Source organism: Meleagris gallopavo, chromosome 1, assembly GCF_000146605.3.
Source record: "Meleagris gallopavo isolate NT-WF06-2002-E0010 breed Aviagen turkey brand Nicholas breeding stock chromosome 1, Turkey_5.1, whole genome shotgun sequence".
Taxonomy (NCBI): domain Eukaryota; kingdom Metazoa; phylum Chordata; class Aves; order Galliformes; family Phasianidae; genus Meleagris; species Meleagris gallopavo.
Genome location: NC_015011.2, coordinates 45,611,846 through 45,634,455, shown reverse-complemented (window position 1 = coordinate 45,634,455; position 22,610 = coordinate 45,611,846). Strand labels below are relative to the sequence as shown.

Here is a 22,610-nt window from a genome sequence, read left to right as displayed (position 1 = left end):
AGGAGAAAAAAGGAGATGGGCATAACAAAAAAAAAATTATCTAAAATTGAATGAGCCTCTTTAGTTTATTTTAGGTACTGTTCTATGCATAAAATACTTTCCAATGGCATTTTCATTGTTTTGTCAAATGCAGATTTAAAAAACATTTTTTCACCTTACAGTACTCTTCTCCAATAGGGGTATGCAAAATTAGGAAAACATTTCTTGCCTTGTTATGTTTTGATACTACATTACAAGAAATTTTAAAAATCAATATATGTGACCAATTTATGTGTCAGCTGTATTCTCACACTTGACATCTTGCATATGAATGACCTCTATGTAAGGTGTGCTGACAGAAAATAGAATAGGGCTATTGTGATAAAGTCTGCTGCCTATGATTTGTCACATTCTCTAAGTTCAGGTTGAGAAGTTGGGCCAGTCTTCACACAGCTGGCCCTAATTGACTCAGAGGGACTTGTGAAATAAGAACAGTTTATCTGAGGAAGAGAACCATCTTAGAAGGACAAGTGCCATGCAAGCTCAGGCACCCCAGGGATTTCTTGTCATTAGGAGTCCCTTTCCCTCACTGTGAAAAGCAGAGCTGCAAGGAAGAAAAAGTTAATCTTACAATGCAGGTGCTATATAGAGTGCATTTTATGTAGCTGGTTTTGGCCACTTATTCAAATAGATGTTTTCTCTAAAGAGATCTACAAAGTTTCTAAATCACAGTGAGTAGTGAGGTAGGAAAATAGAAGCAGGTTTGTCAGAAGATGGAAGAGAGAGGTACCCACTTTTGCTGTGGTCAAAGAGCTTCCTGCTTTCTCTTTCCTGTTTTGAGTCCTCTTTCCAGAGGTTCATAATGACAGAAATGAAATATCTCTTAAAGCCATCTCTGAAGACATGAAGAGACAATTTACCATAGGCATACTCTGTTAAAATAGCAATGTAAAATTTTCAACTCCTGAAAGGCAGAAAACCCTTTTTCCTTTATGATGTTCTGAAATCTATTGTGACTATAAGTGTCGAGGGTAGAAAGGGGCAGCACCCTTGGAATTACCATGGTGATGAGGCTCACAGCACCAGCAAGCCAGGATTTACAGCCTCACTTCTGAAAGACCTGGACCCAGTGCTGATGTTCAGAGAGGCACTTAGTTGTGAAGATCTACAAACACTCATTTGTAAGTTTCAGTGAAGCATTATCAGAAGAAAATACACTTTCAAGGATTCCTTTTTCCAGACTGTGAGTGCATATCTTTGAAAAATGAGGCTATTTATAAAGGCTGATGTTTATAAGTCAGCAGTTTCTCATTTATATTACATCAAAGCTGTAATGTGTGAGAACTCCTTTAAGAAATGTATATTCTAAAGATGTCATTTAAGAGAAAAATTTGCTTCCTATTTCCTTGGGTACACAAGTCTCTACTTGCTAAAACAGAATGCCAGATGCAAGTAGCTTACAAATACAAAACTCAGAGACGAAGCAAATTGCTACAAGAGTCTTGAATAGATAGATCCGTATCTTCACAATGAGTAACTTGTTGCATGGAACTGGCTGCATATTATTTCTAATTTTGGGGGGCTCTAAGAGCAGAAGACATCAAACTTAGGAATAACTCAGTACTGAGACTTAGTCGAGTGACAACGCACGAAATAGGACCAAGTGATCATAAAGAGCTGGAAGTCAGCTTAGGTGAAACAACAGGAATGCTAAGTCTCTTTTTTAATGGGACCCATAATTGAGCCCCATAAAATAGATTATTTCTTTCTGTTACTGAAATGCCAGTTTGAATTAAATCTCCTTAGCCCTAAGCTCTATATCTATATCTATAATGGGAGACACAATTCCAAGACCTGAAGTTTTCTGAATGTGATTTCAGTGTGGAGGAAAAGTCTTTAACATACTTTCTTGTGTTTTGAAGCTACCTGATCCTCTTGAAAAATAACTAGCAAAAAAGTAATTGTTAGAGGAAAAATGAGGAAAAAAAATCTGAAGTAGCACAAATTGTCAGGAGATTTAAAGGAATGAATGAATATAAAATTGAGTGTCCAGAATTTGGATGTCATCCTCTTCTTTAAGTATTATGGCCTGAAGTGTTTGAATAATTTTACATATACTTTTTTTTAAACTATTGGCAAAACATTTCATCCGCTAAAGTATTTCTTCCATTAAAAAAAAAGTAACAAAAACAAAACAAAAAACCACAAAACCACCAAATCTAGGGAAAGGAAAATAGCACAATAACACACAGTAGTGAAATGTTTGTGTTTATCTTTAGCGATAGTACTTTGGACTAGTTGTATGGGGTTGTGTTGCTGGCGGTGGCCTGATTCATGGAGATGCTCCCAGATTCTATGTGCTCTATGAGCAGGAGTGGCTCCATGTCCCTCTGTGCCCAAAATGCTATTCTTGTTTCAGATAGAAGAAACCAAAATGATTGCAGTGTTTTCCACCACTCAAAAAGACAAAATTTTGGTCTTATTTGGAAAGGAAATTTCTGAAGTTCTGTAGCTTTCTATAGGATCAGTATTATGTGTGAAGCTATGAATGTATCATGACTCTCAACAAAAGTCCTCTATGCTGCCAAAAGGAAGGATTAAAATTGTCTTATTCTCTCTCTATTTAGTTTTTTTTTTCCCCTGAGCAGAAGACAGCTTCCCCAAGGCCATAAGATACTGACCAAAAATTCTTCATTCATTAACAAGACTGTGTTTATCCTTGGAAAAAAAACTACTGGAAGAGGAACAAGGATGGATTTTTGCAAGCTGCATTATACATTGCTTTTGCATCAACATTATTAGCATAAGTTTTTAATGGTCACAGTTTTAATTTAAATGCAATTACTATCATAAAAACATATAGTATGGCAATGCAAATAAATGGCAGTTTTTATTTGAAGCTAACTGAAAATATGTTTGCTTAGCCTGGTTCAAATAACCCACATGAAGATAACATCCAGCCTACATATGCAGGTCTGCCTCCCTTCCCCCCCCCCCCCGCCTTTCAGGTATTAGAAGTGTTATAATAGATAATAGTATAGAAGTGCTGCTGTTAGCATTGATGGCAGAATGCAGAATTAAATGACAAAACACTACAGACTCATTATTTGTTCTTCTTTCCATAGGGACTGATGATTCAAGTACGTGGGCACATGTCCACCACATATCCTTGGCTTTGACTTGTTTTCAGTGCATTTTTTTCTAGGTCTCTAAGCAAAGTTAAAATACCAAACTATCCTTAATTAATTGACTTACCAAATAAATGAGGACCTTCAGCTAAAGAAAATCCATCTGCAGCAGCTAGCTGGGAATGTCCTATTAAATTCATTTCAGATCCCATTTATTCTTCAGTTCAGGAGGAATATAATTAAGAAACAGTTTGAAAGGAGATCCTGAAAGATATAAACCAAGAAGAATATTTAAAACGAAGTAATTCATTTTTGTGTACCTGTTGCAAGGCAGGATCGAGGAGGTTGTTTCAGTATTTACTGTAACAAACCTTGGATTGAAGTTACAATATCTAGTTCAGCCTTCAAATAAAATGCTGCATCTACTTTGTTTGTTTTTTCCTTGCTGTGCTGTATCTTATTTGCCATCCTTCTGCTGTTCACTTAAAACCAGTTTATGCTCAGCTTTATTCAAATATTCACAAATTGAAGCACTGAGCTGAGCTGCTGAGGGCAATGCTGCCCATACCCTCTCCCAGGGAATGGTAGTTGTTTCCATTATTTTTTTTCATCACTCTTTCATCGTTTCTTTGTTTTCACTTACTGAGAAAGCGCAAGCTTATGGTTTAAGTCAGAAGACCCCAAGTCAGGAAACTTGAGTTTAATTTCAAGTGACTGGTTCTTTATCTTGCCCTCAGTAATTACTGCCTAAAGAAAACAAATGGTGGCAAAAACAGAAAGCAAATCCTTGCTCTGAAAACCAGGCTAGCTCACCTGCTCCCTCAAGCAGCCATACAACTTTCTCGCTTGGGGAGGTTGAGAGATGCTTATGCCTGGTCACTGGCAGACTTTCCTAGTCATTAAACACAGCTGCCACCTCCTGAGGTTGCCAGTAGCACTGAACCCAGAAAAATAACAGGGTTTTCTCCTTTCCACTCCAACCACTAGGCTGTTAGGAGGTGAGAGGCCTACCAGTGCCTCTTGCTCAGGTCGGGGCTACGGTGATAGCATCACCACAGTCAGCGGGAAAGCATGCCAAGAGTCTCCTGTGCCCAAGTCTGGCCAGTTTGGGTGGAGCAAGAATGGGGTTGTGCTCATTCATGTGTGGGATGGAACAGCTCAAGGTTACATGTGGGGCAGGACTGTCAGCAGCAGGAGAACACACACAGGACGTCTCATAGGCTCAATGCAGACACCAAAAAGATTCTATCTTAATTCTTTCTTTGATTTCATTCCCATGGGACTGTTCCTGAATCTGTGTTTCCACTCACTGAAGCTGCTTGAGAGTTAGAGCCTGGCCTGCTACGCATTGAGGGCTCAGCATACTTCTCAAGCAGCAGTGAAGTCATCTGACAAAAACGTGAGTGCAGCAGGAGGCCTCAGAGCCCCACAGACTGGGAAGGAGCTTGTGAGACCAGCAAGCACGCTGTGTAATTATACTCAGATTTGTCCATAAGGATTCATTAAGTTCTTTCTTAACATAAACAGAGGCTCTCTAATTAGACCGATGCATCTTAAATGTCTGCCCACAGATAATTTAAACAGTTTACTCAGAAATGTCAAAAGCTACTTGTGTCACAGACCAGATTGGGGTCCTGCAGCAAATAACATGTAAACACTCAGTCTCAAATCTAGCACAGAAGCAGTTTTGCAGCAGCAAAAAACTCCACGTATCTTGGAATGGGGCTTAGCAACCAGCCTAACCATCCCAGCAGGTTCACATCCTCTTCCAGCCACTTCTCTACCTTGTGTGTCACGTTTACTGGGGAAGGTTTCCATTGCCAAAACCCCTCAAGAAAAGGGGCTGTCCACTGAGGTTGCTAAGGGAAGTCAGCAGCAATACAGTAATTTTCTCATGAACTTCCCATGACAGGCTGTAGGGGGGGGCTCCTCTTACATCCCCGTACTAAGGGTCCTGCAATTGGAGAGGAGAGCAGCAAAGTCAGGACTGGAAAATTATAATAATGCAAAAAATGGAAAGCCATGGAGAAATGCCAAAATGAGGCCTTTTCGGAGGAATTCTGAAGTTTTCTATGAATTTTCTTGCTAAAGAATAGGACATCTTCACCTTGCCTACACATGCAAGCCCATCAGTAGTTTTCTTACTGCCCACAGGAGTGCAACCCATGCAGTTTAGGGGTCTGTGCTGGGTCCGGTCTTGTTCAACATCTTCATCAATGACCTTGATGAGGGGATAGTGGCCACCCTCAGCAAGTTTGCTGATGATACGAAGTTGGGAGGATTGGCTGACACGCCTGAAGGCTGTGCTGCCATTCAGCGAGACCTGGACAGGCTGGAGCGCTGGGCAGTAAGAAACTGGATGAGGTTTAACAAAAGCAAGTGTAGGGTCTTACACCTAGGGAGGAATAATTGCATGCACCAATACAGGCTGGGGGATGAGCTGCTGGAGAGGAGCTCTGCAGAGAGGGACCTGGGTGTCCTGGTGGACGACAGGTTGGCCGTGAGCCAGCAGTGTGCCCTCGTGGCCAAAAAGGCCAATGGCATTCTGGGGTACATTAAAAAGAGAGTGTCCAGCAGGTCGAGGGAGGTGATCCTCCCCCTCTACTCTGCCCTGGTAAGGCCTCATCTGGAGTACTGTGTCCAGTTCTGGGCTCCCCAGTACAAAAAAGACAGGGATCTCTTGGAAAGAGTCCAGCGGAGGGCCACAAAGATGATGAAGGGTCTGGAGCATCTCCCCTATGAAGAAAGGCTAAGTGAACTGGGTCTGTTTAGCCTTGAGAAAAGAAGACTGAGAGGGGACCTGATCCAGGTTTATAAATATCTGAGGTGTGGCAGCCATAGCGGTGAGGCCAGTCTCTTTTCAGTGGTACATGGAGACAGGACGAGGGGAAACAGACATAAGCTGCAGCATAGGAAGTTTCACACGAATGTGCGTAAGAACTTCTTCACGGTGAGGGTGACGGAGCACTGGAACAGGCTGCCCAGGGAGGTTGTGGAGTCTCCTTCTCTGGAGATATTCAAGTCTTGCCTGGACGCCTACCTGTGCGACCTGGTGTAGGGAACCTGCTTTTGGCAGGGGGTTGGTCTCGATGATCTCTAGAGGTCCCTTCCAACCCCTACAATTCTATGATTCTGTGATTCTGTGAGTTCCATGCAAGATTCTCTCTCACCCTGCAACCAAACTTGAAGATTATGTTCTGTTATTACTGTTAAGCCTCATGTTTCCTCAGCAAATCTAGCTAACACTACATAGCTGACAGCAGCATTGGTATTGAGAATTCCTATATATTCATACAGAGTGTAGTACCTCATGTTCTTAGAGGATTTTGGGTGTTATATCAGGACATTTTAAAGACAGATCCCCGTGGCATTATTTACTGAGTATTTTGGTATACAGTTAAAATTTTCATGTATAGTTCCTTAGCTTGTATGTTATTTATCCTGTATCTGTCTAGTCTGTGCTGCATGTAAGGTAAGAAAGTTGCATGTTAAACTCTAATGATATTTGCATTTTTACAGTCTCTTTGAACTGTTCCTTTGAGGCTATCCAATTATTCTTTTCTTAACATATCATTAAATAACATCACTCAAGACAGAGTTCCTAGGCTCTGTTATTCTTTACACACACACATACGCAAATGATGCCATTAACAGTGCTTTGTTCATTGTGATAAATCTGTGGCATATTTGGTACAACTTCTCTGTATGCTCAGACATTACGAGTTTTGTAACTCCACCCCTCCTCCCACATTAATTTTGATCTAGAGAGATTCAATTCCAGTCAAATATTCATAAAGATTTTAGAGTTCCCATTTTTTTAATATATGTAAGTGCATATCTATCTACCTATCTATAATTTCCTTTAATATATTCAGCTGATGTAGACCATTTACTGGATTTCATGAAAGAAATTGATCATATCTTACTAGGATTTTTGTCATATATAAGGCATGATCACCACTGAAAAGGCTAGAAATATATTTTTCCATTACATGTAGCTTTGCTATTGTAAATTTTCCTGAATGCCAAACTCTTCATTAAATACTGATTTATATTTTCCTTTAGAATACTCATAACTACAACCTGCTGTGAACCTGTTAGATTTACCCAATTAATTTAATCAATAATTCAAAAGCAGCAGCTAATGATCTTCAGCTTTCAGTTTTACATCACTTACACAATATGGGATATTTAAACACCACTTCTTCCACACTTCTTTCAGTTCTAGGAAATAGTACAGGTAGGTCAGCATAAGTCAATGTCACAAAGCAACACAGACCCAGAGGCAGACTTCTCTGCTTTCAAATAGCTGTTACCATAACTTACTACCATGTCATTAGCCACTTCTCAGCTTAATCCTCTGGTCTCAGCTTGCTCCAACTCTCATGGAGCAACTTCAGAAGCATTGTACTGACAGGCAATATAGTGCCACTCAGCAGGCATATGAAGGTACATTACTTGCTGGTGACATGGCTGGGAGACATACAGAGCCATCTGCACCACCTGTGCACAGAACCTCTCGACAGAATTTTTGTTTTCCTAAGATAAGACGTTTATTTGTTTTGGTGACATAAAACTATGTCATCACAGATTCTAGAGGCACTTCATCTCTATGAAGGGGGATCAGCAACCACTCTCTTAACTCAGATTTCTTTATCAATCCAAACCCTCAACTATCTTACCATACTTAACCAATGTTCCATCGTGATGTGTAACAAAAAAATCATCAGATGAGGGAAAAGCTGAAATAAGGGCAATAAGTGCATAGGAAATCAATACTGTTCTCCAAAATAAGAGCCCCTCAAGAGAAATGAAGAAGCGTGAAATAAGCAATAAAACTCTTTGTTTCAAATGATTACTTTAAATAAGTTTATTCAAAAACTATTTGAGATTATTTTCATAGGGCAGAATAAGGCAGTAAAGAAAAAGAGAGCTCAGTACATATGCAGAAAAGCATGTGCTCAGTTTCATGAAATTATCTTCACCAATTATGTATGAAGAGCTCTGAATTACACAATTTTAGCATACATCAAAACAGTCAATACATGGTTATGCATTTGATATTTAACTGAGAAATTTGAGATATATACGGTGAAAGAACAACATATACGTGCATGCATGTTTATTTGGCTTTCTTATGGGAGATGTTGCTGAGTGTATGCAAATGTGTGTATGTACACACACATGCACACAGATGTGGGTGTAAGTTTCAGTTTTATTGTGTACTCTTATCAGTGAACTGCCTCTTTGCCTTCTATCATCAATACAAAAACTTCCCCTGGCTTCTGTGTTAGCAAAACCAAGCCTCTTTATCAAGTAATTAAAGTTAAAATTGACTGGGCTCACTGAAAGTAAAAAGCACCATAGACTCATCCTTTCAGCTAAAGCAAAAATATGTTTGATCATCAGAAAATCCCCTTAAAATTCTAATTACCTTCAGAAGACTGACTGTATCTATTTCAATATCTCAGTCAAGGAAGTTATGTCAAAGTACTGGCAAAAATTTTCACAAATATTAGTAAGACTTTTCCTTCTTTCTGCCCTGTAATATTTTCCTATTCTTTACACATGTGGCCATCAGTTCTCAGAGAAGCTTCAGTTAATCCATGGCCTGATCTGAACACTGTTAACATCAATGGAAGGATTCCCATCTAGTTCACAAGCTTTTGATCTCACTTCATAGGCTTTTTGTGGAATATTCAACACAAAGCCTCACTTTTACGAAAGTCTTTCTATGAGCCTGCCTATTCACTTTAAAGTATATCAAAGACATGAAAGCATGAGGAAGATTCACACTCCTCATTTCTAGCCTTTCACTGCCAGATCATCATGGCATGCATGGCACCATGAGCAGCTACGCAGCAACTGATGCAGAACATAAGCAACAATATGAGCAAGTTTTAGAAATGCGTTTGGTTGAAATTTAGTCTGTGTGTGGCTGTCCAGTTTTAGTACGATGTTCAAAACCAAAGGAGTTAAAAAGATACAGCACACAGATAAAACACAAGATATTCACACAGCTTATTTTGAAGGGACAAATCACAAGTAGAACTGAAAGCTCTGCCAAAAGACTTGATGCCATTTCTGAACATAGGCAGGTTGACTTCAAAGAGTGAGGCAGCTTCTGACTGACTCTGGGCTGAACTGAACACCATTCCTTTGCACTTTCCTTTCTCCAGCACCTTTTTCCTGTCTCAGCAGCCATGACTTCTTTCTTATCCTGTTTTTGAACTCCCATATAGCCTAGGGGGGACTCTGAGCTCTCTCTAACATGAGCATCAACAGTAAAAATAAGAAATGTATGTCAAATGTGTGCCATTCTTGCAGTATTTTGAAGGTATGAGGCTAGCAGGAACATTCAAAGTAAACTGACATTTTCCTAAATTTAAAGATTTAAACAGTAGTCACTTGAAATGTGAAACCCCTTTTTGCTTATGTTAGTTAAAAGTGCTGAAGTTCTGGACTTCAGAAGATGCACCCGGTATCTACACAGAAATCTGTCTAAATGAGAAATTATATAAAATGAGTATAACTTTAGATTATCCTATGTAGATTATTCCCTGTTTTTCCATTAACCTATTCTTTTCCATTTCTTAAAATAGAAAAAAAAGCGAACAAATCAGTGCAATCATAAAGCTGAGGCACATAATTAACAAGATTGTGTTATTTCAGGAAAGATGCAGGGTCAAAGTTAAGCTTCATTTTTCCACCAACACAGAGACACTAAAGTCAGCTTTCTAATGACAAATTCCAACCATGACGTTTTTTTTTCATGATCTCAACTTCTTTTTTTTCCCAAGGGGAATATCTGTTGTTGCATCAGTTTTATAGATGAAATTACTTCTCCTCTTGTTATTCTTTTAAAATTCCTTCTATATTGGCTAAGAATTCATTAACATCCTCTAAGTAATTCCGGTGAGAAAATTGCTTTTATGCTGTGCAACATAAGAGCAAGATATAGCAATGTAAGAAGTTATTACTTACTGTCCTTTTCTGCAATATCGTGGATGGCAGGATGTAAAACAGTTCTGCACTCAGTTCAGTATCCTAACGATTCTCACACAGGAACATTTTTGTTTTGTTTTTAGGTTTAGCAGAAGCCTGTAGTGATAACACAATGAATCAAAGCTTGGGCTCATTGGCTCAGTGCCCTAATGGACAAGGATTACTCATTAACAATTCTTTCTTTGCGAAACTCTCTAAACACAGGCTGTATTAAAACATTTTGAATCCCTGCATGTCCATCAGCTCAGAGATCCGAGATGCTCATTAATACTCTGGCTTCATGTGTGGGGGAGGCTGGCTCAAAAAGTGCAGAGATAGTACCACACTGCTAATTGTAATACTTTTCTTGCACACATATATTTTTATGACAATCTCAGCATCCTTTCCTTTTTCAGTCAAGGAGTTCAGATGTCATTCCAAGCCGTATATCTGATTTTCAAGTATTTCTGGTATATTTACACTTTTGAGGGCAATTGCACATTTCAGAGTATGATACCAAATACTGAAAAAGCAGAATGGGCTATGAGTTACAGCATTCCAGGGACCGTGAGACACTACAGTTCAGTTCCCAGATTTAGCACATCCTCTAACAAACTGCATCGTTTTGATTCTAGCACATCCCATAAAACTTTGGGAATGCAGCTGAAATCCTTAACTTTAAAGCTAGTTGTTTCTTGCACCTTTTGTGCACAAATGGAAGAATGTAGTCCCGGAAGATGGTGAAACACATCTTGGGTGCAGTGTACATGAAGATGCTGATCTCTTACTACTGACAGAAAGATAGCCTTGAACAGTTATGTCCTCACTTACCCAGTAAGGAAATTGAAAGCAAAGAGCAGCGAAGCCAGGCTGTTCTGTTACAACATGGCATCCACATAAGGAGGGTAATAATACCTTGTTCTGTATTGATGACATATCCTCTGGGGATGAGTTGATTTGGCAGTGGAATTGAGGCAAATTTCAGCTAGGAAGGACAAGTGGCAGCATCGCTTATGGGAAATGAGTTCGTGTTTGCCACACTGTAGTTGTTCTCTCTCCTTCTCCTTTTCATATTTGCACTGTCTGATTAAGAGTGCGTGCACACAAGCTGTGCCTCCTACTCCAGGAGACAGGCACTGGACAACAAACACAACACTTTCTGGGAGAAAGGTGACAGTTGCCTGTCCTGAAGTTATCAACAGCAATATTCCCTTCACTCCAAGTTAAAATAAATAAATTAGAAAAGGTGTATTCATCCTCCAGCTTACGTCAAGGAAAATGGAACTGTCTTTCTCTTTAAAAAGTAATAAATATTCTTTCTCATGATCTTTTTCTTGTAGTTTCACCTGATAGCCAAACACACATGGCCTGACAGGTTTCTGATGGGATCAGTGCCATAAAGCTGCTGCAGGACACCACTGTTTTTAGGGGTTTGTGCCCACAGTTTCTTTTAGCAGACACTGGCTGCATGATAAATAGACCAGATGTCTTCGCTGGTTCTCCGGAAGTCATCATCACTGTAAATGATGAGATTTCCGTTTTACAAATTAATTCTCAGCAACATTTTCAGTGCTTGCAATAAATCTTCCAAAACAATTCTGCCCACAGGAAGCAGGTGGTATCACACAAAACATGCCGACATCCCATTTGACAATTTTCAGTAAGTACACACTCTGGTGGTGCCTAGGAAACATATGCAAAAAAAACCCTTCAGTCAACCTGAGGCCACTAATAGGGTTTTGTCAGTTACCAGGTGAAGCAACAGAAGCTGCATGAAGATATCTCACAAATACCATATTATGTCTCACACTGTATTTTGTCTCGTCTATTGACTAATTCTGAAGACCTTAAATTGGGTCTTCCAGCTTTCAGCCCCTTGCAGGATCAGTCCTAGGTATTTAATGGCACAGCTCAATTGATATTTAAAGTCCCTAGAAACAAACCTTCAGTAAAGGCTCTTCCTCCAAAAGCATTTTTCTCTGCATGGATGTTCTTCAGATAGAAAAGAGTTCACAAAAGAAGGAAGCAGAATTTAATACCTCCATTCACCAAAGAATTTGTAATGTTAAAATGTCTTTAATTTTCATCCAATAATAAAAGACGAAGTGGCAAAGTTGTGCTTTGTCCACTAATCAGTATTTCTGATACATTATTGGAAAAAAAAACAAGAAAGAAGCTGCATGATCAGAAGTGTTGCCTGTAGCAATGACATGTGGCATTACTAGTTCAAGCCAGCTGTTCATATTTTATTGTGGCTGATATGCAAATGAAAAGAGAATGGAAAGGATTTAGAGCAAATCAAACGTCTTCTATAGCATTCTAAGAGACTATCTACAAGGGAGAAAAGTGGGAGTGATATGGTTCAAATCCAGTTCCCCACAGATAGAAAGTCTTTTCTAAAGAGCCTACCGAAGCCACACCTCCGCAAAAGCCATTGCTTAAAACTTGTAAAGAGTTTCTGATTTGGTTATAAATAATGGTCTATCCACTGAATACAGAGTCACCTGCACCTCTTCTTGCATCCTTGCAGCACTCTATATTTATTGATGCTGCACAGAGGACACAAGTCACCTACAGTCTATCTCAGTGGATTGGCCATTACATACTCTTGGGCACTCTCAGAAATACCACTCTTCACCAGTCTAATGAAAAGAAAGCATTTCATTTCTTGAAGAATGGCCAAAATTATCACCAGTTTACAATAAGTTTTATCATAGAAAGATAATTATGTAATCTTAGTAGCTAAGGGTGCTTCTTTACGGGCAAAAAAATAGGAAAAGAATGGGGTGCAAAGTTTCAGTGAGTTTACTCTAGTAACTTTATATCGTTCTTTTCCCTCTTGTATTTCAAAGGCAGAAGATTAGCTCCAGTGTTAAGATCAGTTTCATTTATAGAAAAAATTATTAGTGAAATCTTGAATTTCACTAATCTGAGCCACATAGTTATAAGTTACTCTCTGATTATTTGGTTTCTGGACACAGCAGAATTTGTTCAACAATTTTATAATTTGCACTGATGTAATCCAACATTTTGCCTTTATCACTCACATATTTAAAGTAGAGACTCATGAAACATAACAGCAAGGGGGGAATTCCTCTCTGATGGCAAACAGTTAATAGTTAGCCAGTGTCCTCTACCAGGAGCACATATGTAATTAATGTGATACTATCTTGTAACTGACCTGGTGCAATGGAAATGCTGACTATACGTGGAATCAGAAACACTGTCAGATAGTGGACTTCACTGTGTGGAACTTGGTCTACCTCCCTCTAGCTGACTTCAACTGGAATTCAGAATGTGATTTGCTATAAATAAGTTTTATGGTTATTCAACAACATCAGATTCTCTCATTGGTTTTAAATTTTAAGTAAGGCACTGATGTTATATCCTTTTCCCCCATTCTCTTCTTTCCTGCTAGGGGTTACGAGTTTAAAAGTTACTAGAGGAATCACAGCTTTAAGTCAAAAGTGTTAGTACAGTATCAGCTGATAAGAAGTTCTGCTACCGGCCTTGGGGTAAATATACACTTTATTCTTTCTTTTTTTTTTTCCTCTTGATATTTTGATGTTATACAGTAAGATAGTAATTGAGTTCAATTAGGGTTAGTCTTCATTTATGTAAATATTTGGAGAGAGAAAAATATTATGAAATGTTGAGCTGTTCCAGTAAACAAATGCACTACCCTTTCATTAATAAATAGTTCTTCTAAACTGAATGTCAAAGGTGATGAGTGAAGTATCATTAATAAGTAAATATTAGAATATTTTAGTGATTTTTTTTTAAATTGCTGCCTGAAATGCACTAAGGAAATTCCTTCTACAAACATTCAAGCTCCTGCTTGCTTTTAATAATGTATTTTGCATCAAGGGAAAGATGTTTAGGACTGGTTCAGTGATTGACAAGAAACTGATTCTTTCAGGATAGGAGAGAACAGGATTGCAGATTACACAAATGGATTGTAGAAGCCGTAGATCTTTGGAGGTGAAGGAGGAGTCTCCACCAATGTAATTGGGCAAATCAGAGTCACTACTGGCCTTTTAAGTAGTTCATTGCTATTTTGTACCTTTTCTCCTAAAAGAGACACTACCATGGTCTGAAGCACAAAAATGTTTGCTCTCATTGCTTGTTGATAGGGAGGATAGAACAGGTGCTGCACCCCAGATGATATCCAGAGGCAGGGACACAGCCTCATCCTGTTCCAAGAGTTCCAGGACCACGGAGGGTGCAGGGGGGCCATCATACACTCAGTAGCCATAGAAAGCTCATTGTCTACGTGTGTCTACACTTTCAGAGAAAGGGGGAGCATCAGATTTGGCTATGAGAAGTCAAGTAGAGTTCAGTTTGGAAGAAGCTGCATTCTTCATTCTGCAAGGAAGATCTTTATGTATCAGGGAGGAACAAGGCTGCTTCAATAGGAAAAGAAGTCAGGAGCCAAAGATAGCCCCACTGACAATGCACAGTCCCACAACACCTGAGCAAGGCCCAGGTGCTGTAGCAACAGAACCAAAGAAAGTCAGGTGGCAAGTCAAGCCCTCAGCACTTCCAGAGATCAGTCAAGAGCAACAGGAGCCGAAGGCAAGGCTAGATACAGGCCTAGAGATACACTACCTGAGGAATCATTATGAGATTCACCCAGGAGGCAGAGCAGAGGCAGGACAGGAGACTATGCAGGCTACATCTCATACCTACAGCAAGCCTGGATAGAAGACATCAAATACAACCTTAACTTAGCTCAGGCCAGGACTGAAGACCCAGGCTTGAGACTGACCACTGACAGGGTCCAGCTGAGGAAAGTCAGGGTCATCAAGACCTCTTAGTGCCCTCAGGCTCCTGATGTATAATTGTCCTCAAAGCCATTGTTGGTTTTGAAAACTGCTTGCTCCTTGTTCCTTACCAGATGTAGGAACAGTGGTGAACAATTTTAGATATTTGCAGCAGACAAGAGGAACAGCAGCAGGACTAGACCCAGTGTTCAAATTCTACTGTAAAGACTAAGATGAAAAGTCCATTGTCACAAGTTCAGCTGAAGTGACTCATGACTCCACCTGCTTAAGAAAAAGCAAAAGGGGCTGAAAATCAGATCTTGTATGTAGCTGCAATATTGTCAAACTCAGAGAAGTGAGAAGATATATCACATTAGATTACTCCCCTCTGAATTCTAAGAGGCATCCATGAATGTGTTCGTAGAGCCCTTCCCATCCCAGCAGGAGATTTTGTTGGGATGACGTTTAGTGGGAAATATTGGTGATGGGTGGATGGTTGGACTGGATGGTCTTAGAGGTTTTTGCTAACCTTGGTGATTCTATGATTCTATGACTGATGAAACTGAAGCACTGCTAATAGGTGCATTCCAGCAAAGAGATCTTTGGGCACAACTTTCCCTTGCCACAGAGGTGCACAGAAGTGCAAACAAAGCATGAGGTACAGTCGTAGTACCCTACTGTGCCACACATTAGGTGCTCATTAACCTGGGGGAACATTAGCTATACATGGTTATGTGGACTGCAGTAAAGAGCAACTGAATGGGTAAGTGTGTGTGTGTTGGGAGCTAAGAAGCACAGGGGTGAAACGGAGGAGAGTAAGAGCAAACATAGATAGCTGGGCAGAGGATCCTAACTCCGTGCACCAAGCCCCAGGTCACTGACCATCCCATTGGCAGCCACCTGAAAACAGCAGGTATGAGGAGAGAAGGGCGAATAAAGGTGTGGAAGTTGAAGAAAAGTATGGTAGGCAGTAGGTCTTGGGAGAATTGAGGGATTCCATTTGTTTTCCTTTCTTTCTTTATCTTCAGTTTACGTCTTGCCATTCTGAAAACAAATTACTTCCCTTTATGGAAGAAATTAAATGCAATAATAATTTTATTAAATTTAAACAATGCAGATAAGGAAATGCAGATGTTGCTTATCTCATTGCATTATTAAGTTGGGCACACTGCGAAGATCTTTTTATATCAGAACCTGATCTCACCATTCTTTTTGTTCAAAATTGGGTTATATCCCAAAATATGAATATTTGCATTGGCAGTTCCCTCATTTATTTCTAATCTCACTTGGCAAATGCATTTCATTTTCCCATCTCACATTGCAACGGAAACAGTATAACAAAAACAGGTTGTCTAGAGAACAGTTATAGAGTAGATTATTTGCATGAGAAATTTGTCTAATTCTCTTTCTGCCTTTGGGCTGAAAAAATTTTCACAAGGAAGAGAATCTTACAAATTTGTGACTTCTAGGGTTTTCTCTGTTTCTATAAATAAACATGTAGGATTGAGACAATATAGGTGAAAATGTGGAAAAATCAGTTCAAAGCATCAGTACTGTTCCACCCTCTGTACTGACTCCTCAAAAATACAGACCCACATTAGGGGTTTCTATCCTTTTCCTCAAGGTTTCCACAAAATCGCCTCAAGCTGGGCAGTGCATGTGGTCTCCCTCCCTCCACTGACAAGCCTTTTCCCAAAGCTGGTCCTTTTCCCAGGAAATGGAATTGCCTGCCCAGAGGATGAACTCTGTTCATACAGGCAGCAGCCTCTCCTCAGCAGCTAACCCATGCTGGAATAAGTCCTTCGGTGCCTGTGGGATTGGCCTCAGTGTTCTAATCAGCCTACTTTAGATATATTTGCATTTTTTGGGCATATATACCAGTTACCATAATGGCAGATAGATAAAGGTAAGCGTTACCGTTACAGAAATAGTGGCTATTCCTGGAATAATGGCTGGAATTAAAGTAATGAATTAAATTTCAGTGAAAATTTAAAACATAACAGAACAATCTATCAATAACTAAGGAGCTGCTTTTTTTGGTCATCATGGGGACTACAGCTGAGTATTAGCTACAGCAGACTTGCACGTGAAAGATTTTTGGCTGAAGGATTTGTGTGTCCATATGTGCAGGTGCTGCTATATCTACTCAAAGGAAACAGAATCTGCAACTATGGTTGACAAATGAATTAACGCCACTGATTTCTGAGGGGCAAATAATGTGCCCTATCCTTTTCCCAGTACTTTCAAGTGTAGTAGTTGCTCATACGTGCATCAAAGGTACCAAGTGCTAGAGCAACAGTATGCTGGTTAGATAAAAATAAAGTTGTTCTAAAGGTGCTGTTCTAAAATTGTTAAACTGATAACTTCCTACATGTCATGCTTGCTCACATAAACACAACAAGAATTTGTGTGAGTTTTCTTCCTGTGGACATGGAAAGTTATTCTGTGCAGATACACACGGATAACTGTATTTCAGATTGGATGCTTTATTAACAGCAGCAAATAAATATACATCTTGCAAAATAAAAGATTGATAGAGGAAAAAAAATCCTTGTAGCAAGATCATTTTTTTAAGAACAGAAAGTATTTTTCTCTTGAATACATGACATCAACTTGGAAATACACATAAACCCTGGAACTGCATTCGCTTAGCTGCATGTCCAACTCATTCCAGAGAGGGCCAAGGAAGGGTATACATAGCTCTTACCATTTGCAATTTAGTCTAAGAAGGTAACTCAGAATCAGAAAATAGGAGAGAACTGCTGTTCTCCAGGTGGGAGAACGGCTATTCAAGTCTGTAATGACCACCTTGAACTATGCAAGACCTCAAAGTCACTGCGATAGCACAATACCTTCTATATTCAAGAAGTTTGATTGGAAAAGCATCAGTCCTTAAATATTTTGGAAAAATATAGGAACGAACAAGCCTGTTGTAAAGTTGATACAAATATGAGATTTACCAGATATATGCTTTTCCTCTGACATTAAAGATTACACAAAAATAAAATTCCCAAGGAATATAATTAATAAATATTGGAGATTTTATTAAGTGGTAGCAAACACACACACATACACACACACAAAATCACTGATGCTGAAAATCAGTTCAACTTGCAACTGAGAGAATTGTATTTTACATACCTGATACTTTCTAAAGCTCTTTTAAAACTATTGTAGTGGATACTTATTTTCTCAGTTTAATCATTGACTTGTTGCTTAACCTGTCTTTTCACTCAGGTCTTTAAAAGTCAACAGATAATAATATGAAATAAATAAAACCTTTGTCACTCATTCCTACATCGTTTTACGTAACTCTCCTAAATATGAGTTGCAACAGAAACCTTTGAACAGCATGCCAGTAAAATGGGCTGTATTGCAAAGAAGCTGATAAAGTCTAATTTGGAATATTGTCAATTTATTCCAGGAATTTAAGTGTCTGTAACCAGACATTTTAAGCTTCTGGAATTTTATAAATCTTTGTTCTGTAAATGATACTGTTCCCTATTTCTTCAAGTGGAAAAAACTTGATTATTATGGCCAAAATAACTGTCTTCTTCTTCAAGGCTGCCAGCAGAACCAGGCAGACAGAATGATTTCTGTAACAGGAATGTCAGCCAGCAGGTGTTAAAGTGAAATGTGACCTCGACTGCCTTTACGCCTGACCTTGGATTACTTCAAAGGAATAACTGAGGTGTGAAAAAATGCTTTTTCTGTACTCACCCTTGATCCCTTTACTTAATATCCCAACATAACGATATTTTAGCAATCACCTTACTAGCTTTGGAAGTGAATTAAGCGAATTAAGAAATTAAGATGCCTCCAGTTTTTTTTTCCTTTAGAAGACAGATACTCACTCAGTTCCTGCTGAAAAAATTAGCTGCTCCCTAATGCAGCTACAGGGGAAAAACAACAGAAATTATACATATGCTGCAGGGCTCTGGCCTCACTGGGATCATGGAGACAGGATGTGATGATTCACACTACTGGAACACTGTCTTAGATGGATACAGGCTCTTTAGCAGAGGTAGAACAGGGCAGGGAGAAGATGGAGTTGCCCTCTATGTGACAGCAGCAGGAATGAGGGAACTCTGCCTTGGGATGGAAGGTGAGCCAGCGTGGAGCTTGTAAAGTATGGATTAGAAGCAGACCAATGCGCGCAATGTTGTGGCTGTCTTTTTTAGATTGATGAGAAAGAAGTATATGAGACCTTCTCTGGTCAGCTAGAAGAAGTCTCTTGTATTCAGCCCCTGGTCTTCATGAGGGATTTTAATGACACTAATGAGTTCTGCTGTCACTGGAGGAACAATGCAACCAGGAATAAGGAATCCAGATGGTTTCTGAAGTGTATAGACTGATTATATCTGATAAAAGGTGATTAAGGAGCCTGAGAACACACTTTGCTGGACTTGATTCTTTAAAACAAGGAAGAAATGTCAAGGAATGTGAGGGTCATGAGCAGCTTAGCTGTAAAGAAAATGAGAGAGTGAAGTTTAAGACCCAAAGAGGTAAAAGGAAGGCAAAAAATAGGAACGCAGCCTTGCACCAGGGTAGCATCCTCTGTGCTTTGTAGGACTTGTTTGGAAGAATCTCATGGGAACGTGAGCCTGGAGAGAAGAGTGATCTGGAAGAGTTGTTTGATAATCAAAAGTCATCTCCTCCATGCTCAAGAAAAGTTCATTGTGGAAAGCAGGAAATCTAGCAAAGGCAGCAAGAGACCTATCTGGATGAACAAGGAGCTCCTGATTAAATCAAATATAAAAAAAGAAACTTACAAGATGTTAATAAAGGGTTAATAAAGCTAAAGCCCACCTGACATTACATCTGGTAAGAGATGTGAAAGGCAGTACAGGTTTTCTACAGGTTTAAAGGCTTCTACAGGTATCAGGGTTCTAATAATCTTCTATAGTGAGAAGGCTCACTTGCTGTACAAGAGGAGACCTTCAGCACTGTATCCCCAAACATCCATAGAGAGGTGGATAGAAAACTGAAGGAAAAAAGGCTTTGAGGTCAGCAGCACGAAGTCCAGTTGTACGGCATTCATTAGTGGTTCAATATCTGGATTTAACTTCATTAAGGATACGGATGAGTACACTCCCAACAGCTTTGCAGAAGGTCTAGAACTGGGAGGAGTGGCTGAAACACAGAGTGACTGTGTTGCCATTCAGAGTGTCTTTGGCAAGTCAGAGAAATGACCTAAAAGAAATACTGCAACGTTCATTGTAGGGAAATCCATGTCCTACACAGGCGGAGGAGTAATCCTGTGTACCAGTACAGAATGGGGGCTGAGAAACAGTTTAGCAGAGAAGGCCTCGAGTGTCTTGGTTGACAAGCTGAACATGGTCCAGCAGTATGCCCTCACAAAGAAGGCCAACAGGTCAAAGGAGCTGAATCCTCCTGTTTGCTCAGCCTGGAGAGACCCATATGGAATGCTAGAGACAGTTCTGGGCTTCCCAGTGCAAGTAGGACACAGACTTAGTGGAGCAAGTCTAGTGAAGAGCTATTAAGATGTTTAAGGTGTTAAAGCATGATATGTAATGAAAGGCTGAGAAAGCTGGGACTGTTCAGTTTGGAGAAGATAAGGCTCGGGGGGGATCACATTAAAGTGTATGAATACATGGAGGGAAGTAAAGAAGATGGAGCCAGGGTCTTAAAAATATTCAGTTACAGTCTGTTATGTTTTAATCTGGCAAGCAGTTAAGCATCACACAGCTGTTCGTTCATCACTTCCCTTAACCAGATGGATGGGGGAGAGAACTGAGAAAAAGCAAAACACATTCTCAACATTGTTTTTCTCCTAAATCCATAACATAGCATCATACCAACCACTATGAAGAAAATTAACTGTCCCAGCCAAAACTAGGACAAAGGAAAAGAGGTAACAGGTATTGACTTGAAATTCAGGGAAAAATATTTAACTTTAAAAAAAAAAGAAAGAAATTGTTTCACTGTGAGAGGAGTCAAAAACTGGAACAGGTTGCTCAGAGAAGGTGTAATTTCCATCTTTGGAGATACTCAAAACTTAACTGGACGTGGCCCTGGGCTACATGTTTTACCTTACCCTGCTTTAGCAGAGAATTTGTACTAGGTGATGTCTAGAACTCCCTTCCAGCCTTAATTTTTCTATGATGCAGTAAGAAATTAGGTGTTTTAGAATAACCAAATTAATCAGGGCCCATTTCAGCAAGTCACTAGCTACAGAAATCCATCTTTCTGAATAAAACTAATGTCATAAAATAAATGAAAATATTACTCACACACTTGGGAGTACATCGTGTGCTGAAACTTCAACTCTGCCCAAATTTGGCAGCTTTGATGGTCTTTAGTTATTTTGTAATTTTTTCAGGGATGGACTAATGAAAAATATTAAGAAGGAAAAACTATGCTCTCTAAAATGATTTGTACTAAACAATCCTTCTGAGGAAATCTACATGTGTAGGCTGTTGAGCATAAAATATGCGTGTCCTGTAAGAACCAAACACTGACAGAAGCCAGAGAACAGCCTGTTAGCAAACTTCTCCCATGTGCCTTTTTGAAGAATCAAATTCTTTTGTAAAATTGTGGGGAAGTCTTTTTCAACAATTTGAACCAACACCATTCCTTCACTAAAAAATATATAACTGTCGAAGGCCTACTGCTAGATAACCCTCCCTCCTGAGGCTCCTGTGTGAGCCAGCTGGTCAGTGGACTGCAACCTGGCCTTACTCCTGCCCTCTTCATACTGTAATTTGTGGGGACCCCACAATGTTAAGAAGGAGTATATCCCATCCCAGGGCTAGCTAAAATCATCCATCCCAATGGGAATACAAACACATTGCTCCATTCACAGAATCACAGAATCACAGAATGGCCCTGCTTGGAAGGGACCTCAAGGATCATGAATCTCCACCCCCCCTGCCACAGGCAGGGCCGCCAACCTCAGTGTCTAATACTAGACCTGGCTGCCCAGGGCCCCATCCAACCTGGCCTTGAACAGCTCCAGGGACAGGGCATCCACAACCTCTCTGGGCAGCCTGTTCCAGCACCTCACCACTCTCACACTAAAGAACTTCCTCCCGACATCCAATCTGAATCTTCCCTCCCTCAACTTCAAACCATTTCCCCTTGTCCTTCTGTTATCTACCCTTTTAAAGAGTTGACTCCCCTCCTGTTTATAGGCTCCCTTTTGGTACTGAAAGGCTGCAATGAGGTCACCCTGCAGCCTTCTTTTCTCCATCCACATGCAGACAGCCTAGATATGGCCCAAGAACACTGAGTTGGACCAGGAGCACTGGAGAAAATGGAGGCTTAACTCTATATACAGAGGGGAAGGAGAAAGAAGGAACTAGCTTTGGGCTGCTCCTTCTCAAAAGTAAATATAACAGCACTGGGCGTGGGACAGCTTTAAACTGGTCACAATTATTAATGAAGCTGGGACAGAGATTGGCACTAGTACAAACACTAATGAGGTACGCAGAAAAGGACTTGGAAACACCAGCTGTTTCTCATGCTTGTATAGTTCCTGTAAGCACTTTAGCCAGCAAGGGTAGGGGACAGAGATCCTGACTGCAGCTTTCCTCCCGGTTTTGTCAGCAACTTTGCTCTCCAGCTCTGTCCAAGGGTGATGTTTCCCTTAATGCAGAGCAGACGTGCAGGGCAGGCCGGGGCGGCCTTGGCCTTTGGCCACCCAGCGTAACACTTCAGCGCCACAGCTGCACTGCCACTGGAGCAGGAACTTCAACACTAAATGTCCCTCTTTCCGGTAAAAGATAAGGAAAAA

The 22,610-nt window shown here is 40.0% G+C and overlaps 1 protein-coding gene across 4 annotated transcripts in view; it reads right to left on the bottom strand.

The window, feature by feature from the left end:
- NR1H4 (nuclear receptor subfamily 1 group H member 4) overlaps nucleotides 1-10,214 on the bottom strand; it is a 40,901-nt gene extending 30,687 nt beyond the window's left edge. The window contains exons 1-2 of one of the 4 annotated variants that reach the window (XM_031553994.1): nucleotides 10,092-10,214; nucleotides 3,235-3,371 (exon numbers count right to left, since the gene is read on the bottom strand). In XM_031553994.1, the coding sequence (XP_031409854.1) occupies nucleotides 3,235-3,319 (85 nt within the window). In that variant the 5' untranslated portion in view covers nucleotides 3,320-3,371; nucleotides 10,092-10,214. Of the gene's footprint in view, nucleotides 1-3,234; nucleotides 3,372-10,091 lie in introns of those variants that run through there. The other 3 variants (XM_010709449.3, XM_003202169.4, XM_010709480.3) reach the window with 3 other exon arrangements.
- Between the last annotated feature and the right edge of the window lie 12,396 nt (nucleotides 10,215-22,610).